We start from the raw sequence: 19,918 nt of genomic DNA on the forward strand, positions 1-19,918 counted from the left end.
CACTTTGTGCATGGTGGGAAAACAAAAGTGCATGCGAGGCCAACCCCACAGCATAGTCATTGTGAGTGTGTGTGTGCTTTGTGTGGGCGTGCGTGCGTGTGTGCAGTTACACCCACCACTGTCCCTCTCTGTGTCTGCGAGCAGAGTAGAGTGCATTAACAGACCTGATTTACAATGTATGGACGCTGCGGACTGGAACGTTTGTAGTTACTAGATATTTGAGCGCCTGGTTTAAATTGCTTGGATTGAAAACAGGGCGAGAGGCTAACGGTCATTTTGTGTGTTTCACATTATAAGTTTAAAAATTAAACATTCAAAAACACCTTGTTTCTGTTAGTTGTGTCAAATAATAAAGACAAATTTATTACACAATTTAACTATAATTAGTAAGGTCTCAATTTTTAAATGCACTGAACTTTTAATTTTATTTTTAATATGTTGTCATTTCTTTATAACTTTTTCCCTTTTTTCAATTTGCAGGTTTTGATTGCATCTTTTATTTGTGTGATAATAATCTGAAATTATTACAGTTCCTGTATTTGAGAAAACCTTTTTCAGCTATTTTTTTCTGGGAAAAAAAATCCTTGATGCTTATTGCATAAATTACAACAGAGACATCAAAAGTTAATTTAAGCTTCAATATCAACAAATTATTTAGTCACATAATGTGTTTAGGAACAGAGTTTCTAAGATGATATTACACTTTATCCCTTTTCTACAGGGCTGATCCTTTAGGTACTGAATTTTCTATATCAGCAAAGCAATCTGTAATTCATAAAAACATTTTAAATCTTCATTCATGACATGTATCACACATTTATGTTAGTAATGGGCCATGCACTTCCCCTCCACTTACGGACATTAAAACTATTATTTAGAGATGTAGCCTCCTTTGATTCTTTATCTGTGACCCCCAATCAGGCGTGTATTCTTCCCCTCAGAAGTACACGATGAACAATATCCCATAAAGGACATGTAGAAGGTTTTTTCACTTTTTTCTCTCGGGTCCCGAGGTCGGGGTTTTGTGGGCAGCACTGCCTCTAGGTGTAACACCGAGAACTACAGTCCTGTCAGAATGTGTAATAAATTTTAATGATCCTTTCTGTGAAACTGATGAAGTCTTAAAAAAAAGAAATTTAAAATAATATATATAATATGTTTATATTCACAGACCTGCTTATTGATGAAGCATCATTTTCTTGTCATTTAACTGTATTTCCATTTGTCCAAGTATGAGATAGGAATCCTTCTAAGCCATAAATGAAAAACTATCACAAAAAGCATAAGTCTTGACTCGCATAAGTGATTTCAAATTTGTCTCTTTCCAATGAAAGGATAAAAATGAGAATGAATGAATTGCGTCTCTGAGGTTTAATTGCTTTTTCATGATCCAGCAATCCTGCAGGAAAATGCAGCGTAAAAAAGCCCAATTAGAGTCTTTTCACTTTGTGCTGGAGACAGCAGGGTTCAGGCTGATTGTCTTTCTCTGCTAGTTGCTCTGCTCCAGAAGGTGATACTGGGTTGGACCCCTGTTACCCTCCGAGCCTTCTGTTAAATTTGGCAGAAAAAACACCGGGGCTCAAGGAAGAACAAAGGCGTGCTGGTTTCGCCATAGAACCAGAAAAAGAATCCCTAAAGAATGGATTAATTCGGTCTAATCGAGGAGACCCATTCCATGCTCACTCTAGCAATGAGAGCTATTGGAGCAAGCAGGAACCGGCTCTCCTCCTTATTTAATAGCCTAAAATGGCTCAAAAGTTCTTTTCCGTGTAGTCTCTATACAGCAGATGCTCTGCATTAATTGGTCTATGAAGGCCTGACCCGGGGTTCTGTGCAAAGGGTTTAGGAAGCAAATTTATTATTTGCTATAACCTGGCGTGCATGATGTGCGCTCACGAGGGTTGTGTTTTAAAATACAGCGCGATACAGTCCTTAATGTTCAGCGTGCTTCGGGGGAGCTGATGTTTGGGAGGTAATGTTTTAACAGCAGGTAAGTCCTAAACACCATTCATCAGTGGCCTGCTCTCTCCCCTCATCCGGCCACAGCCATGACTGATGGGCCTGTCTTTTGTATGAATGTTTAGCACAGTGGCGAGCCATATGCCACTGGCACCAACTCCTGCCCACCAACTCTTACTGTAGAGAAGAAGGAGAGAAAGAAAGTAGTGGGAACGACAGGAGAGAAGAAATACTGGAGCCAAAAACTCGCAAAACACACAAGTCTTTTTCCCCTAAAGAGTTACTTTACTCATATGAGCCATACTTTTTATACAGATAAATAAAGCGATGAGAAACCCTCTCAGTTACTTAAACACCCCCGTGCAACATGAGTGCATATTTATTTACATATACTCGTCTACCTAGAGACAGTACCTTGTGGTAGTATTGGAGATTTTAATAAGAGTGGTGGTGGTGGGGAGGTTAGAGGGGAGGTGGTGCTGATCCATCTGTCCCAAGCAGCCTCTCTCCCGGTGCTGCTGCCGCCCCCTCGTGAGAGTAGCACAGCTGTTACTGGAAAGCCCTACTGTCCAGAGAAAGGGGCCCACACTCCTCCCCTCCATCCTGCATCCCTCTGTCTCTCCAGCCCTCCACCTCTCCGCCCAAACACCCCTGCAAGAGGATGAAACGAACCAGCAACCCCAGCCACTGTGCAGTCAGCCTGTGCGTCTGCAATTTCAAACCTCTTTAGATCATTTTTCATGCTCACCAGAAATGAATAATGCACACATTAACTGGTGCCAGTTAATAAATTTCCGTCTCACTGCACTATATTTTTCAATAAGGGTCTGGCTGCTTCGTTTTGTTTTGCAAAACAGTCTCATAGGGCTCCCGCTGCAAATTATCCCAGTCCTCCCCCAACCCACCCACCCACCCACCAATTCATACACAGCCAGAGAGACTTTCCTTGCTTAGAAAAAAAGTGATAAAATAATTGTAAGCTGGTATATTGACCATTTTGTTTAATCCGTGATCATTCATAGCGCTTTTCTCAGCTGAAGATAATACACCGCAACATTTTTCACAAGAGCGCATCCTCAAAATTCAGCCCCCAGGGCACCACTACATAGAAACAGAATCAATCTTGGGGAACTTCCAGGCTTTGTCAGGGAGCCAAATTGGCAGACTCTGTCCATTATATCAGTACAACAAAGCCCCGACTAGCATCTGGCCACACTGGACACTTATAGCCCATCTCTAACTATTAATCATTGGCCGCGACATCACGGACTCTCGAGAGGGTGGCAGGGATGCTCTCTTACAGAGAGCGCTGCTGAAAATGCCAGGGCATGTAGACGCGACAGTCCCAATGCCCACTGACAGTAGCCCTCCTTAAAATGACAGAGTCCATCCAAGCCAGACAGACAGAGTGCTGTCAGGGAAGCGCTGTGACAGGCGAGGAGACCCCTCCGAAAATGCCACTGTGCCCTAGTGGCCTACAGTGCTGTAGTGCACTGGTAGTATCTGTTGTGAGGTCGTGTCATGTAATATGATCTAGATGAAGCGGACAGGGTGGGTCCCTCTCCAGGATATGGACGGGGTGTCAGACAAGCTGCTCCTCTAATAAGGACTGCCATTCTAATGACCACTCAGTCAGCCTAACCTCTGACCCCTACTGTTATAAGAAACAGAGGGAGGGGCCGGTCGGGATGGTGGGAAGGATGTGGTTCAAATGCGCAGTATTTACATCAATTAGACAGGCAAGATGGAGGTGCCCATCAGAGCCCATTAGGATCGTTGTGGTTGGGGGGAGTATAAGGGAGGGACAGCGAGGGCCCTACAGAGGCCCAGCAGACACATCACAGGACTGCCCTTGATCGCATCCTGTCACATTGATGAGAACTCTCTCAAAACCCCTCTTATAGCTATAGAGCATGTTTGCAACCGTGTGTGTGTGTGTGCTCCTTTCCGCACATACAGCATAGTTGAACTCCACTCCAATTTAGGGAGTCTCCAAGTCATTTTTTTTTTTCAACTTGACCATCACATTTATTCCCATCGCCGCTTCATTTAATACCTCAGCACACTGTCATGTAGCACTTCTGATAAGCCCTGTGATTCTTTATTTTCTTGGTGGTGAGGGGCGAGGGGGCGTTGCTTATCAGATGCAAAATAGCACACCTGCTGTTCCAAAACACCCTCACTGGGTTCAAATTAGTGCTCCCCTGCTTCCATTTTTTCCCCTGTCGAATATGCGGCAGCGACAAAAGGGTGACAATAAGTTTTTTCATAACAAGTTTTGTGGCAATCAAAACAAAAACGCCTCGTCGAATTTGGTATTACAGATTTTTGAGCGGTTTTGGCTTTGAACAATCAGACGCGATTGCGCCTAATCCATTGATTATAATGATCAAAAGTCATCAGTGTGATTAATAGAACACAATAAAGAACCCCACCTGGGAGACGATTTCATTATATCATTGTGATGGAGCATCCAAGCAGTTAAAAGGTGTACAGTGAAAAACCCACAGAACAAGGAGAAGACTTCATAAGGCTGTAGTATCCCATCTTTTATTAATGTCACTCCCTAGGACAGCAGGTTTTTGTCAGTCAGAATGGATAATGAAGATGTTGGCGGGGCCGGTGAATCCATCCCTTTAATACTCACATATTTTATGATAATGAAAGGTATTCAAAGAATGATTATGATAAAAGTGGGCTCCCCCACTGGTGTGCCAGCACAGCTGTGCAGCTAGACAGTCAGCTGCAGGCACTGAATGAAAGGATCACACAGAAAGTAAAGAAAGGATCCATAAGTACATAAAGCGAAGAGCTGATGGTTGTGTGGCCAATCGTACATCGGCGGCGCTGCGCGTTACACGGCGTGATGAAAAATAATACGAGGGAAACGCTTTCAGTGCTGAATGTCACTGTCCAAATGTTTTTTGATCTTCTTGCGTTTGCATTCGCTCCATAGCATGAAGTCTTTTCACTGCACTGACCTTTGCCAGTCTTGTTGAAACGCATTTCATCTCAAACGAAACAATGCTTAAGAGTGTGCTGTGTATACACTATAGGTTTTTGTTTTGTTGGGACTTGCAGATGCTTTATACGTCCACCACTGACTTAAAGGAAAATAAAAACAGGCGAGTAACAAAGACATATCTTCACGTGTCGTCTCATATTTAAGAGCTCATATACACAGAGGATATTGATGGTCGTGTGTGCTGTGCCCCCCACCCCCACAATGTTATCAGTAACATCTTTCAAGCATCAAAGCATCAACTGGTGTATTGTACTTTATGTGCAAACAAACTGAGCAGCCCCTAAAGCAAAGCCATACCACCCCACCACGGCTTCAAAAGTTTCCTGCAAGCTGTAGGAAGCAGGTGAAAAAATAGAAGTGGGTTGAACTTTGACCCCGGGTGCACACTTGTTGACTGATGTTCCACACTGGGGTTGCCTTTTCCCTCTTCAGCGTTCTTCAAGAGAAGCAGGCCCATGTGCGAGAACGTATGTGTGTGCGTGCACGCATACTCCCCCCCTGGGAGATAATCTCCGTCTCCCTTTGAAGGTTCTGTGCTATAGAGCTGTTTTCATACAGCACCGGCCATGGGTTTCCTGTCTCAGCTGACCTCTCATCTTCTCGTGGACACTTGAGAAAAACGTCCAAGCTAAAAAAAAAAAAAAAAAAAAACCACCTTTCCTCCATTAACTGCAGAGGTGACAGGAGCAGTAAAGAGGCGAGGAGGGGGTGGTTAGCGCTCATAGGGCAATCCCAGTCAGAACCAAAAAGATGGGCATTAAGAAACACTGATGCTATGACCACATGCAGACTAGCACTCGTGGTCAAAACTATTTTAGCATTTGGGTATAGGGACATTTGGAACTCCTGAAAAAGGGCCAAGACAAATAAATGTTACAGCAGACCCTCTGCACGTGCATGGTGCTCTGTCCAGCTGACACAACATGGGGTCAAAGATGAAAAGACAACGGGGTTCAACATGGATCAGGTCCACATGGCCTTCAAATGGGGCAACAAAACAGCACAGTGTAGCAGACCATGTAGCCAGCACAGGCATCTGACAGTCCTAACCTGGACACATCTGATGAAATCAATGCACACTAGGAATTTAACACTAGCAAAGAAAACATTGTACTGCTTTACATTTTCCTTTCCCCCCTCTCTCTTTTATATTTTTCATATAAATAACAGAACAGAAGCTTGATAAACAGATCGTGGTCTTTATTTCCAAATGTTTCAAAGCCAGAATTAGTGTGAGCTCAAATAATATCAAGTGAAACAATTTGTTCTTCAATAGGCAGAGTCAAAGTGGCTTCCCTCAGGGTGTGCTGCGTTTAAGTTGGTCCAGTTTGCGTCGCAGCATGTTGTAGTTGTCTCTGGTCCCAGGAGCCTCAGGGTCCAACTTTAGAGAAAGCTCGTAGTGTTTCTTTGCCAGTTCCAGCTTCCCCCAGCGATGATACAACACAGCTGAGGGGGGAAAAAAAGAGAAAGAAAGCTGCTTTAAGCTGAGAAGCTGCACTGATTCTAATTCTATTCATTTAGCTCATTCAGTACAGCTAGACTGCACAATAACACTTTTACTAGCAAGCATAAATATAAATATAATATATATATATATATATATATATATATATATATATATATATATATATATATATATATATATATATATATATATATATATATATATATATATATATATATATATATGTGTTTTGCTTCTGAGTGCTTGGAAGCTCTTAGCAACACTGTAAAATATGTGACACAACCAAAATCGCCTTACCTAAATTTCCATGGCAACTAGCAGCATTTGGGTTGATCCGGAGGGCGTGAAGAAAGAAGCCCTCTGACTCCTGAGATAAAACAAAGGGGGGAAAAAAAAGAGCGCATCCTGAATTGTCTTTACTAGTCCCAGACATATTTCAGAGCAGACACAGAGTACTGTAAGGGATAAAATCCTTATAATGCCTACTATGCATACTAATATGTTTACTGACCTCATATTTTTGTAATTTCCCCAGGACATTAGCCAATGAAAACATGATGGTGTGGTCGTTAGGGAGGACTCTCAGAGCCTCTCGGCCGATCAGCTCTGCTTGACCCAAGTTACCTTCCAGACAGAACGAAAAATTACTAAAAACGTCAGAAACTAAAATTCAAATATACACACAGCAAATCTATGGCTATGTATTTGTTAGTGTAATCTACACAGCAAGGCAGCTAACATTTATGCGACAAAGCCTATTGAAATCATGGGGATTTTGTTAAAAATGCTGCCCAACATGAAAGCGTTTCAGACTGTTGAAAACACAAATTCAGAGATGCGGTTAAAACACAGAGAGCCTGAGCGTGTGCTTTATTTGTCAGCAGTATCTAGAGCAGAGTTTTTCTCTCTCCACACATGGAGGATTGGTTTAGTCTCCTAATTAAGGATGAACACAAGGCCCACTGGGTTATTGATCTCTGTCAAAGATCCGTCTGATGTCTGGCCAGAAATGGAGAGAGACAGACAGACAGAGAAACGGAGGGCAAAACAATGGCAGTCATGTCCTGAGTCATGGCCCATGCCCTTCAGACAGCTCGCCAACACGCGACTACATGCGCGACTGTGCCTAAATTTACACAGATCCGGTCTTTTGTTTGTGTAATGATCAAAACAAAGAAGGAGGGGCCAAGACCAAAGTGAAAACAATATTCCCAGTTCCTCACTTTTTCAAAATGACACCTATTGTTCTTCTTTTCTCTTCCTCTCTTTTTTTTGTGTTTGGAGTGGAGCTGGGGAGATGGGTAGAATTATTTCTGTCAGATTTGGGGAACAAATGCGGTGGGGGAACCTCTGAGGGGGCGCTGTTCTGGCTGTGCTTGCCCACGTTTGATCAGGAACATACTGGGCCCTGATTGGACAGTTCCAGTACCCTCCTGGGAGACTCCGCCCCCACGGGAGCAGCTTCTGACAAAACGGCTCGAGCGTTTGGAAATCAGAGCATTCTCCACACGGCAGGGAAGACTGCCTTCAAAACTCAGAACACAAAGCTTTAATACATAAATTTCAAGCATTGCTGATTCCTGCTCTTCCGGTCTAATCTTGTTGGCCATTTAGATTTACTGCCTTCCCAAAAATAACAACACTTTGTTTCTTGGCTCTGAATCCTGTAACAAAGTGCACCCACAAAAAGAGGGGTTTTTTTCCTTTTTATTTTTTTTAAGTAATGTGACTCATTTTCATGTAAATTCACAAAAGGCTGAATGTTATTAGTTACTGGTTTTTAAACAACAAACACTTACAATAAAACGCATCACATAAAAAATAAAATAGATGTAGTCTGTTGTATTAACAGCATGTCTGTGTGTGAGCATGTGCACTTTTCCTCTACCAGTGTTGTCCAGCAGAATGACCATGTTGTTCCAAGCCAGGCTGTGGTCAGGTTTTAGCACAGTTGCATTCCTCCAGGCGTTTAGGGCATCCAGGTGTCTGTTCTGGTCGGCATACTGAAATATGAGATACAGTGTTAGAAAACTCTTTTTGAATTCAATGCAAGTTTCTAATTTTTTTATTTGGTTTAAATTGTGGATTGAAGCTGTAGAAGAGAAACATATAACATGTATCACATAATGCCAACACTACACATGACCTTGTGTAGTGTGTCATCTGGGACCCCTTACACACTGTTAGAATTATTTGGGGCTTTTGTCAGGGGTGTCATTCCTGAGGCTGACCAATATAAACATGGCAAAAGAAGAACAGCCAGGTGAATCTGGCGAAGAACAGTCAGCGTACAGAGTTAGAAACGCCACTTTTTAGCTTCATGTAGAGGTGTAGTTTGTCTTATCTAGGGATGGGTACCGGTATCCGGTGCCATTATGGCACTGGTTCTGACATAAACGGTAGTAACCAGAACGAAAAGCAGCGCACATTTCGATGCTTTTTTTTTCTTGAGATGTCATACACTTTGGATTCTAGCCAATCATTTTACGTTTCCGAGGATAGTAGGCGGGCCCAGGTACGTAGTTCTTTTAGAGCAGAGCTACAGATTAAAAACGCCCAAGGCGAAGCGGTCAAAAGTCTGGCTGTACTTCACAGCAAAAGATGCAAACTCAGCAGCCTGCAACAAGTGCTTTAAGCTGATACTGTGATACTGTGCAAAGGAGGTAACACCTCGAATCTGATGAAACACCTGGCGACGCATAGCGTTTTTTTAATAGCCGAGAAATGCACCGTATTTGATAGCTTGCTGCGAGACCTCACACCGTGCACATCTACTGCGGGTGTGGTGCCTGTTATCGGACGCGGAGTTAGCAACATCCCCCAAAAACCCGAAGAGTAGAGTCCTGGCCCCTAGCCCTGCCAGTGTAGCAGAAATGATGATGGCAGCAGCAGCCGTTCTTCTCTGCGTGAGTAGCTTCATGTTGTTCGTGTGTAATTAACATTGAGTAGGCTAACCACGTTATTAAATTAATGCATGTAAGGTGAACTAGCAAACACCGTCGTAGTTACATGCGGCTGTCTTCTTGTTTGATAGAGTGCTACCATATATGCCCAAAAAAGGCTAACATTGTTATCTTTTTACACAAAAAAAACAGCTAAACATGAGAGGTTTTAGGACAAAGTTTGTGTTTTCCATTGTTTAAGCACCGGTTCCAACCAAAGGAGGTATGTTGTATCAACAGAAAAGGCTAACTTAGTTATCATTTTGCAGAAAAAAAGAGACTGCTAAAAATAAAAACATAAGAGGTTTTTGGACAAAGTTTGTGTTCTCCATTCTTTAAGCACCGGTTCGAGCACCGTTTAAGCACCGGCACCGTTTCAAAAGTACCGGTTCGACAACGTTATCGGATAAAACCTAAACGATACCCATCCCTAGTCTTATCCTTGTTTTTTTTGCTAATAGCTTAATCTTACACAGTGACCATGGTAACAGGCAAAAACAGATTGCGTGGTTTGAGCCCGGGACCTCACCAAGCGTCCCAGGTTATAGTAGCAGTCTGGGTATTTTCTCCGGAAGCGGATGGCGTTCCAGTAACTCTTCTCTGCCTCCTCAAACTTCTGCAAACTGTTCTGAACTATTCCCAGATTCATCCAAGCTGCAGCAAAATCAGGCCTGCACGGGTTTAAAAAGAAAACAAAGCCATCAACAGCGAGTCTAAATCTGTTAAAAGAGCTCGTTGATGTAAACTTTGATATTAAACAACATTACTGAATGGAAACAGCTTTAGACAACAGCTGCTCTGCTTCCACAAGTTCATTTTTCTCCTTCAGGATATTCCCCAGGTTGTTCATTGCATGGACGTATGTAGGGTGTAGCCTGAAAGCCATAAACAACATGCAACAAACAAGTCAATGACTGTTTCTTTGTCAGAAATGTAATAGGTCATAACTGCTTGTAAGGACACGTACCTGACTGCTTCTCTGTAATATGTAATAGCTGCAGTGGTGTTCCCTCTGTCAGCCAGGTTCTTACCCACATTATAATGCACCTGAGGGAACAATCATCAGCACTTAAAGCATCAGGATGTGTCTATGGCTATAATTTATTTTCAAATGTGCACTAAAATAATTTATTGGCGCAAACTGAAGCGAGGCAGGAAAACACAAATCACTGATTTTTTACTTATTTTTTTTACCTTGGCGTTGAGCGGACAGACAGAAAGGGCGCTGGTGAAGAGGCTTTGTTCTGAACGCCACTGGTGACTGCGGAGAGCACAGCGCACTACATACACACACAACAGTGCAAGCACCATGACGCACAGCAACTTCTGCAAAAAGAGAAGAGGAACCATTTAACAGCCAAGTGCTATAAAGCATTACAATATTAAGCTTCAAGTCAAATGATGTGTGACACAGAATTAATAACCTGCAAAATGTATTTCTGCAGCACATGGACACCACCTGCTGTCATCATCCCTTTATAGGGAAGTCATTAGACATTTCTCATATCTGTACCTTCCCTGCATCGCGAGTTACTGAATTATCAAAGCTGGTTTTGAAAGCAGATTTTGAGTTTAAAATCAAGACAGTTTAAACCGACAACTTTGGAAAATAAATCTTTACTAGAAACCGCTTCAGTGTTTGGTGTCCTTTGCTGTATTGTGATCTTTTTGGTATCATTTAGGCATACCCTGTATTTGGACCAACGGCAGCAGCAGTGTCCTAAAGAGTATGCCAGCAGTAGGCAGTAGCCGGCTGAAGACAGGTAGAGAACTCTCTCAGCAATGACAAAGCCCACCCTGAAAAAAATGTTGCACGCAGGCAGAAAAGGGACCACCAGTAGCACCAGACCCAGGGTCAAAGTCCTAGTGAGGAAAACAGAGCACACACATAGCTTCTAAAAACATGTGGACTGAGATTTAAGCTTAAGAATCTGAATACTGGACCCAAAAAATTGTCAGTCTGTGCTAAACCAAGCAAGAAGTACGCATTGTGCTCTGGTGACACTGCGGTGAATATGCTCTTATAGTCACAATCAACTATACGTCTTTAGAAGTCAACATGTACTTTATTTCGTCTTTCATTCCAGCAAATCTGAGATGGCTTTCCTCACTCACCTCCTCCTCTGGCTGTCCTGTGAGCATAAGGCTTGGCTTATCAAGCCTACCAGGATGCACCAGAGCAGCAGCAGCCAGACCATCCTCCAATCAGTGGCTGACTTAATGAGAGGCACACAGCCCATGGACCAATCAAAACACAGCCACCAGGGACACAGCAGCAGCCAGGCATTAAGGGAGTAGTAGTAATTATAGTTCACTATCTGCCAATCAAAAGGGAACAGAAAAGGAAGAGAGCAGCAACAAAACCAGCGGAGAAAAAGGGGGAAAAAAGCATTTAAAATTCTAAAGTAAACACAGTGTTTAAAAATCATGCAAATTACTCAGGACAAACATGATATTAGACAGTGAATTAAACTGAAATTATGAAAAAAAAAATGCTTCAATAAAGTCAATTCATAATTACATAGATCAATAAGAATCATTTAAAGATAAAATTGTCTGTAATTATAATGCATGAATAAATATTGTGAAATAAACTCTACAAACTAATCTTTCTTACCCTGAGGATGATATTTTCTGCAAAAGAAGCCGGGTTGTCTACTTCAGTGAACGCTGGCGGTCCTGTTCCCATGATCCTCCAGCGTGCGTAGAGCATCAGGAGGCCTCCAAGACCCATTAGACCCAGTCGCGTAAGCAATCCCATTCGCACCAACTCACTTACCTGTCACAAGAGTATTACCACTTGTCACTTACAATTAAAAATCTAAAGCTTGTTAGTTACTTTCAGTCACCGTTTAATCGCTAATGTACTCAACTGCAAACTACTTTATATAGACAGTGTATGAAATGTGACATAAATCATACAAAGGAGTGCATAATTTATGACAGAAAAGCGGGGGAGGGTGTGCAAACCTAACTCACATCAAATGATTTCTTCCTAAGGAGTAGCCTCTGGCTGAGTTCATACACATTAACATTACAGATCAGGAGGACATCAAAGGCAGCATTCACACCCTGAAGGAAAATACATAGAGAAAGAAGGAGAAATGGCATTTAAATGTATATAGGTCAGCAACAAAATGAATTAGCTCATTTCATATATATATATATATATGTAAAGAATATGAGACTTTTTCTCCTCGTGTAAGCAAGAATTACAGTGGGATGGCAAGACAGGATGAAAACATCAGATCTAAAAGACCTTACAGAAGGACTTCATACCAAGACAGTGATGCCTTGTTCTTTACAGAGCATTGCTGCAGCACACAGCAAGAGGCTGACCACAACCCACTGGAGAGAAAACCTGTCATCTCTGTCACTCCCTGAGAACACAAAGCCAAGACCACGCTGGTCAGAGACAGGGAAGGATTGAAATGTAGGTGTTCAGACAGATGCATCGAATGCTGGCAGATCGATAAGGTTTTGATGCCAGTGACATATGGAAAGTGCTTTGTGCAGTATAGAATTACTGTGTACCTAAAGAGTAATACTCGTGTCAGGTACCTACCTTTGTTAAAAGCCTTGCAGTAGGTGAGGAAAGACAGCTGGAAGAAGAGGGCACATAAAAGGTCTGCTCGGCCCACTATGCCAGCGACCTTGATGAGATGGAGAGAGAAAAGGGAGAGAAATAAAAGCTATGATACATGAGACAGGAAGGACTGATTAAACTACAAAAATACTTGAAGAAACAACATTATCTGGTAAACCTATTTAGAAATGATTCATTTTATTACACATGCACCATATATTAGTTTTGCATAGTGCATCCAAGTACAAAAGGAAGCTTATTAAAAAGACGTCAGAAGAAACTCTCATTACCAGTGTAGCACGGTTATGTGTGTGTGTTTCTATACGGTGTGTGTGTGTGTGTAAAGTATGGCTGGCATCCTGTGGTTGCCTGCTTTGATACATACAGCAGGTCCAAGCAGACAGTCTGCCTCCCTCCCACCCCCCAGGTCTTACCCAGTTCTTGCCCTGCATGATTAAAGGGAAATGGACAGGGAATTGCTTCTTTCCAGCCATGCTTTACAGCAAAAAACACATATGAGGGCAGGTCAATAAGCATCCCAACGTGGCTAATAGTCAGGTCGTACTATCGCACACACCTTGGCCCACACTCCCAGCTGAGATGGGGCATTTGTTCTTGGCACGGAACCACTGGAGGCTCTGGATTGGCTTGTCTTGATGCCGTGTTGAATCCATGTTTTTAGGAAAGGTTTATTTGTGGCCGAAAATCAAAACTACCTCATTGAGGTGCACGGGTCCCTAACAGTAGCAGCCCAACCAAGTTCAAATAAAAACCCAGAGCTGACTTAACAGCTCATACACCAGCATGCAGAAAGAAAGAAAATAATGTAAATATATAAAAAGAAATACTTAAACACACGATGGCCAAACACTACTAGCTAAATGTCATCTGTTAGAAGTAAGCTGTAGAAATAAATGTGAAATACTGGTGAAAGAGCAGGGAAATAACAAGCAGTAAAAAGTAATTCAGGATAGGAACAGAATCAAGGAGATATATATATATATATATATATATATATGTATGTAGATATAGATATATATATATAACCTTTTTATTTCACTGAATAAGGCGCTCATCATGGCTGTGCGCCACTTTAATTATGTTTATTTAGACTCTAGTTTTTTTTCATTATCTTGCTGTTGTAACACATGAATTCTGGTTGTGAAATCAATAAAGTACCTATCTTTAATTGTTTTTCTTTCAGCTAGATCACACTCACTGCAGATGTGCCAAGTTTAGCATTAGCATATATTTTGTTATCACCATTGAAAAAATTTGTTGCGACTTTTGATTGATCTTGTTTTTCTTTAAGCTTTACTGTTTGTGTTTTAATGCAAAAATGTATTTTCAGTTTTGAGACTACGCCTACAGCCCAAATAAGTCCAAACTACACAATAATCATACATATGAATCAGTAAACACTCATGTGTATGACGATTTTAATGCATACTGAACTATTTGATTGTCTCTTTACTTATATTATTGTGCATATAAATAAACACTTCAACTCTACTTACACTTTCTGTGTGAACTGGGTGTGCGGCAAAGAAGACGGCAGCAAGCAAAGAGGTCTTAGGAGCGTGGTTCAGTATCCTGCCCTTCTCATCATAGGCCAGTCCACCAATAAGTATTGCAAACACGTCAATCATAAGGGCGGATATGACAGCATGGAGGATGATGTTCAGCACATGGAAGCCAACGGGGTGAAGGCCTCCCGCTACGAGGTAGTTCAGCCTGCAACAGCGAGACAAGAGAAAAACTAGAGCTGAATGTACAGCAGGTGTAGGAAAGTATATGTGTGAGGATGGTGGAAACTATTATAAAGCATAATGTGACATGATGAAGCCAATGGGACATGGTGAGGGTCATCAATAACCACCATCAACTGCACAGTTATATGCAGAGAACAGAGGAAAGGCACCTTCCCACTGTAGAAGCACAACAGAACTCCTAAATGGCACAAACGTTTACAGCAATGGCCCCTAATCATCCTTTCCGTTTCCACTGCAGTGTAAGGTTAACTGGCCTCACAAGGTGATGTAATCAATTTGCAACAGCTTCAAACTGCAAGTGATGAATACATTAAAATCAGACTGATACAGCAGTGGTGATGCCGTCTCTGGTGTTTCCCTGTGGTGAATTTTAAGCAGCTGATGGCAACGTTTGACTGGAGAAGACCGTTACTCGAGTCTGTCGTTATCCACCAGACTCCAGTGGTTGTGTTTGCTGTCGAGTTCTTCCCTGCAGTTTTTAGGGGATGAAGTACCTTTCCTCCACCCTGAAAACATCTTTGAAAGAGAAACTATAGAGAGATTTCCTGCTGTCAGAACATGCACACAGGTGCTGATTGACCTAAAATATTGTGCAAGTTCCTGCAGTAAGAAGTAACCTACAGAAACAGTATGATGTTATGCTTTTTCAGTCAAGTCCTTACTGTGGTTAAACTACTGACAGGAACCATGTAGAGGTTTTGGCAATTAACAGAGGAGTAAGTATTTGAAGAAGGATGCTTTAATGTGTGTGGCTGAATTAAAAGCAGATATTTATTAAATTCTGACTGAACTCTTTTGGATTGAAGGTTTCAGGTCAACTGTGCACATGAGATGTGGTCTAATGATTAGATTGATAGAACAGATTACTGAATCAATGCAACATGCAAAAATGATGAATGTGCTATGCTTTTATCTTTCTCAACAGCTGTGTTAACATTTAGTCACATGTTTATTCAAATCCTTCAATATACACTCACTGGCCACTTTATTAGTTACTGTTCAGCTGCTGATTAATGCAAATTTCTAATAAAACCAATCACACGGCAGAAACTCGGTGCAACACCACACACCAGGTGCCACTCCTGTCAGCTGCACCCGTCTTGTGATGGCTGCTTCCAGCAAACTGGTTCCTTGAACATGACAGTGAGGTAACTGTACTCAAAAGGCCTCCACAGTCATCAGATCAATTGGTCCAAGATGGGAAAGGAAATTCACATCATGGATAAGCAGCTGACAAATCTGCAGCAACTGTGTGATGCAATCATGCTAATATGGACCAGAATCTCTGAGGAATTTTACCAGCACCTTGTTGAATCTGTGCCATGAAGAACTGAGGCAGTTCTAAAGGAAAAAGGGGATCCAGAATACTGCTAACAAGGTAGTAAAAATAAAGTGTGTGAGTGCATATAGGTATTTCAAGTGCAGTAGTGCCTGTTATTGCGTTGTGCTTTTTTAATCCTTTTAGAAATTCAAAAAGTTGTATTAAAATAAATCTCAACAGAGAACAAGTTTGGCTTTTTGTAAAGAAGACAAGTGCACATCTGCACACATTTACAATGTACAAAGGGAGCATGTACAGATGTTTTGAGACACCCCTCCGCAACCAAAACATAAACCAGTGTCGACCTGTTTATTCTAACTGAGTTGTAGATTAAACTGATTTGTATCTGATTACTAGTTTAGCTGTGAATGTATAAAGTGTGTATAAACTCAGACACTAAGTAGGACTCCTTACCTGAATGTAAGGACAGTGAGAGGTCGGTAGGATTTGTGACTAGAGTTGCTACTCAGGTTGGTTCCCCAGAAGTCATTGCTCCAGATGTTGTTCAGAGGTGTTGCTGGGCGCAAATCCTGCAACCACAAAAACAAAACGAGTAACGGTTTTTGCAAGTGTAAGTGTGTAACTGGAGTCATGCTGATGATGAATGAAAAACTCACCTTGTTGTTAACAATTGCTTCAGAATCATCAAATACAAACTCTCCATCATAACTGTTAATGAAGCACAGGAGTGCCACCAGGGCAACGGTGACCTTGGCCTGAACAGGAGCAAGCTTTGGCAGGGGTATGTGGTGGTCCCAGTATACTTCAGTCAATGCCATAGTGCACTGCTGGGTCTTTGGTCATTCAGTTTCATTATCCCTGAGGAGAAGAGATGGGTGCAGGAAGTCAATTCAAATCACAGGTTGTAAAAACTGATAGCTGTGTTATCAACACAGTGCAAAAGCTGCATACACACCTTGTCGTCTCAGTCCATTGTCTGAGAGGTGACGGTGTCTTGTGTTACCTCCATGTTAGCTTGTCTGCCAGATAGCTAACGGGTAGTACACGTTGACTCACTCAGAGACAGGAGAATCCCACCTGCATGCAAATGCGGCGATGTACAGGTACGATGATGACGCGGTCACTGGGACATCACAGTATAACGTGGAAGGTGTCTTCAGTGTAGCCAGCTAGCATGTCCTGAGACATGCTAAAAGGTCTCTGCTGCTCCTAAACAAATGACAGGCGCGCAGTTGCAGTGGCACTCGGACAGTATTTTGACTGTTATACTAATCAGCAAAGCCCTTGAATCGCACAGAACAGTCCTGCCGAGGTACGGACAGAGTACTCGAGGCTGTAAACAAATGTGCACGCTAGAGTAAACGACTTCCTCTTTAGCGTCAGAGTCACGTGTTCAGTGTCAGCCAATACTTGTTGCTAGATGAATGACACATGAGTGTGCAGGGTTGAGCAGAGGAGAGCGCCTTTATGGTGTAGAAGTACAAGGCTCTCTAAAGCCATAAAACATTTCCTAACATGTTCCAATAATATCCGACGGGAGCCTATCAAAACACAGGTGGACAACAGTGAATGTAGGCCAAAGTTTGTTATCAAAATGCTCTGTCCTCCTGGAATAACTTCCATTTTATTTTGAAGCTTTATGCTGATGGCTTTGGGTAACTTTGGAGATGATTTTTGGCCGAAGAGGATGCTCTATTGTTTTTTTACCAGCTGTTTATAAGTAAAGTATCTAAATGAGCCTTAAAGAAAGGACAGAAAAAAGTCCTATTCAATTCAAATCAATTCAGTTCATTTGAATATAGTGCGAAATCACTGCAACAACTGCCTCTTAGCACTTTATATTGTAAGGTAAAGAACCTATAAAAAAAAAAAACCAATAATCAGATGACCTCTTTTTAAGTAAGCACCTGGTGACTGTGGGAAGGAAAAACTCCCTTTTAACAGGAAGAAATTCCAGTTCCAGTGGAACCAGGCAGGGAGGGGCAGCCATCTGCCATGATCAGTTGGAGTTGACCTTTCTGATTTCACTATTGGCTTCTCTTTAGCTGATTACAGAGGTCATAAGAGCCTTCCAGTTTTGTGCTGAGAACTAAGTGCAAATCCATCCATCCACCTTCTTCCGCTCATCTAGTTCAGGGTCCTGGTTGTAGCCTCTTTGAGCTGTCATAGTGCTAAAGACGGAGGTTACACACTGTACAGGTCACCAATTTATCGAAGGGCTCTGTCCAGTTATACTAGAACATTTCAGTCCTTGCGTATCGTCTTTCTTGGCTTTGAATTTGTTTTTAATGGCTTTACTGTATTAGTACCAGCCCCTTTGCTTTCATACTTTTGTGGTGAAAATGGAGTACAGTTGTGTTTGCGACTCTAAAGGAAGAGCACTTTACAGTTCAAGATCTCCTGAGGAGAGGTCCACAGTTGTACTTTTCTCCATTAATAGCATTCATTAGAACTGTTGTGAAAAGTTACTGATTATAAATTAGAATTTTTGGGCCTGTCTACATACGTTTAGATTCTGCGATACACTCAGGCACTTACATGTTGATGCACTGCATATGTTGATTTCACTACGTAAGCTGTAATTTCTGTAAAAATGTTGATTCAACATAGAATATTAAAATTTTCATTTAGCAATCTATCTTGCCATGAGCCACAGAAAACGTCTTTCACTGTCCTACAGTTCAGACTGATTGTATTTTGGCCACAGGACTGGATCTTTGTTTCTAATGCGAACACTCCCATATGGAAAAGAAATAGTAAAAACTTATAAAAGACTTGTATAAGATGTGGCCTACTTCATATAGTGAATCATATAAGGCTTATATGATTTACTCATGAAAGTGGCCACTTTCTCATTACTTTCATATATTGTTTTAGTAAGTACCCAAAACATACGAGTTTCATTTATATAATTTTTCAAGGGATCTTATATCTGTTTTCACTCTTGTATGCTTTTCATACAAGTTTCACACAAGACAGATACAAACTTTATAAGATTTATATATATCTTTTCCATATGGGCTGCCTTGAGGAGAACAGACTGGCTCCACACAGCGAAGCATCTCACATTAATTGGATTATGATGAAAGTATCCATGATCAGCTCTTCCAATCGAGCTCAGGTGTCATGCGGTGATGACACCAAACCCCTTTCCTGGTTCACACAAAGGGGGCTTTAGTTGGGATTCGCCTTTAAAAAGGAAGCACTGTCCTGGTAATTGGAGAGACCTGGTTTAATTTAAGTTTTATGTAAGACATTACCAATCACACATGTTATATTAGGAAAAGCATGTGAATAATCTAATTTTTGATGCTGGCTTCTTGTCGCAGTGTCATGTCTGAGAACAGAACGGCACCATTTTAAACGGTATTAGCAATTCATGTTCTTTTCTTCTGTGACAAGTCAATTTTTTATTTTTTTTGCTGTGAAAAGGTCTGTTAAATTTGTCTTTTTCTTCAACTATGATTATTTTTTGTTGCTTTCTTTTTTTTGAATGTATCTGTGTTCCTCCGTTGACATTCTTACTCAGTTTAGCAACTCCCGCTGGTTCAGCCTTTGACACAATGTAATAATCCAGTCATTGATTGTCAATCCTTGTTGTTGCAGAGCAGCTGAAACGTCAGATCAGAGACCAGTGCAAAACAGTCTTGCCAGCATTTCAGTTATGCGTGTTAAAAAAACATTCAAAAAAATTACAATCTGCCATGTTTCTGTAATTTAGTAACTTGTTTATCACCTTAAACTGTGGTTTTGTTAAAGCACTCGACTGCAAACTCATCCAGAGGTTTGTTACAGTATGACTGAAAAGGAAGGCAATTTGTTTTTGGGTGATTTGGTCATGCAAATTATGAAGTGGCTTCAATAACAGGAAGAAGGGGTAATCATTC

General features: G+C 41.6%; 1 protein-coding gene across 1 annotated transcript; it reads right to left on the minus strand.

The window, feature by feature from the left end:
• Nucleotides 1-6,163: 6,163 nt before the first annotated feature.
• tmtc4 (transmembrane O-mannosyltransferase targeting cadherins 4) lies at nt 6,164-17,433 on the minus strand. The gene is made up of 18 exons (XM_003451584.5): nt 16,987-17,433; nt 16,688-16,889; nt 16,485-16,600; nt 14,495-14,711; nt 12,957-13,044; nt 12,671-12,771; nt 12,371-12,463; nt 12,009-12,170; nt 11,507-11,709; nt 11,080-11,254; nt 10,586-10,717; nt 10,359-10,438; nt 10,159-10,266; nt 9,921-10,062; nt 8,338-8,452; nt 6,961-7,073; nt 6,747-6,816; nt 6,164-6,430 (listed from the first exon to the last, which is right to left on the minus strand). Exons 2-18 carry the CDS (start codon nt 16,847-16,849, stop codon nt 6,282-6,284), a joined length of 2,226 nt encoding a protein of 741 aa, XP_003451632.1. The 5' UTR covers nt 16,850-16,889; nt 16,987-17,433; the 3' UTR covers nt 6,164-6,281.
• Between the last annotated feature and the right edge of the window lie 2,485 nt (nt 17,434-19,918).

This window comes from Oreochromis niloticus, linkage group LG16, assembly GCF_001858045.2.
Source record: "Oreochromis niloticus isolate F11D_XX linkage group LG16, O_niloticus_UMD_NMBU, whole genome shotgun sequence".
In the NCBI taxonomy this organism is placed as follows: Eukaryota; Metazoa; Chordata; class Actinopteri; order Cichliformes; family Cichlidae; genus Oreochromis; species Oreochromis niloticus.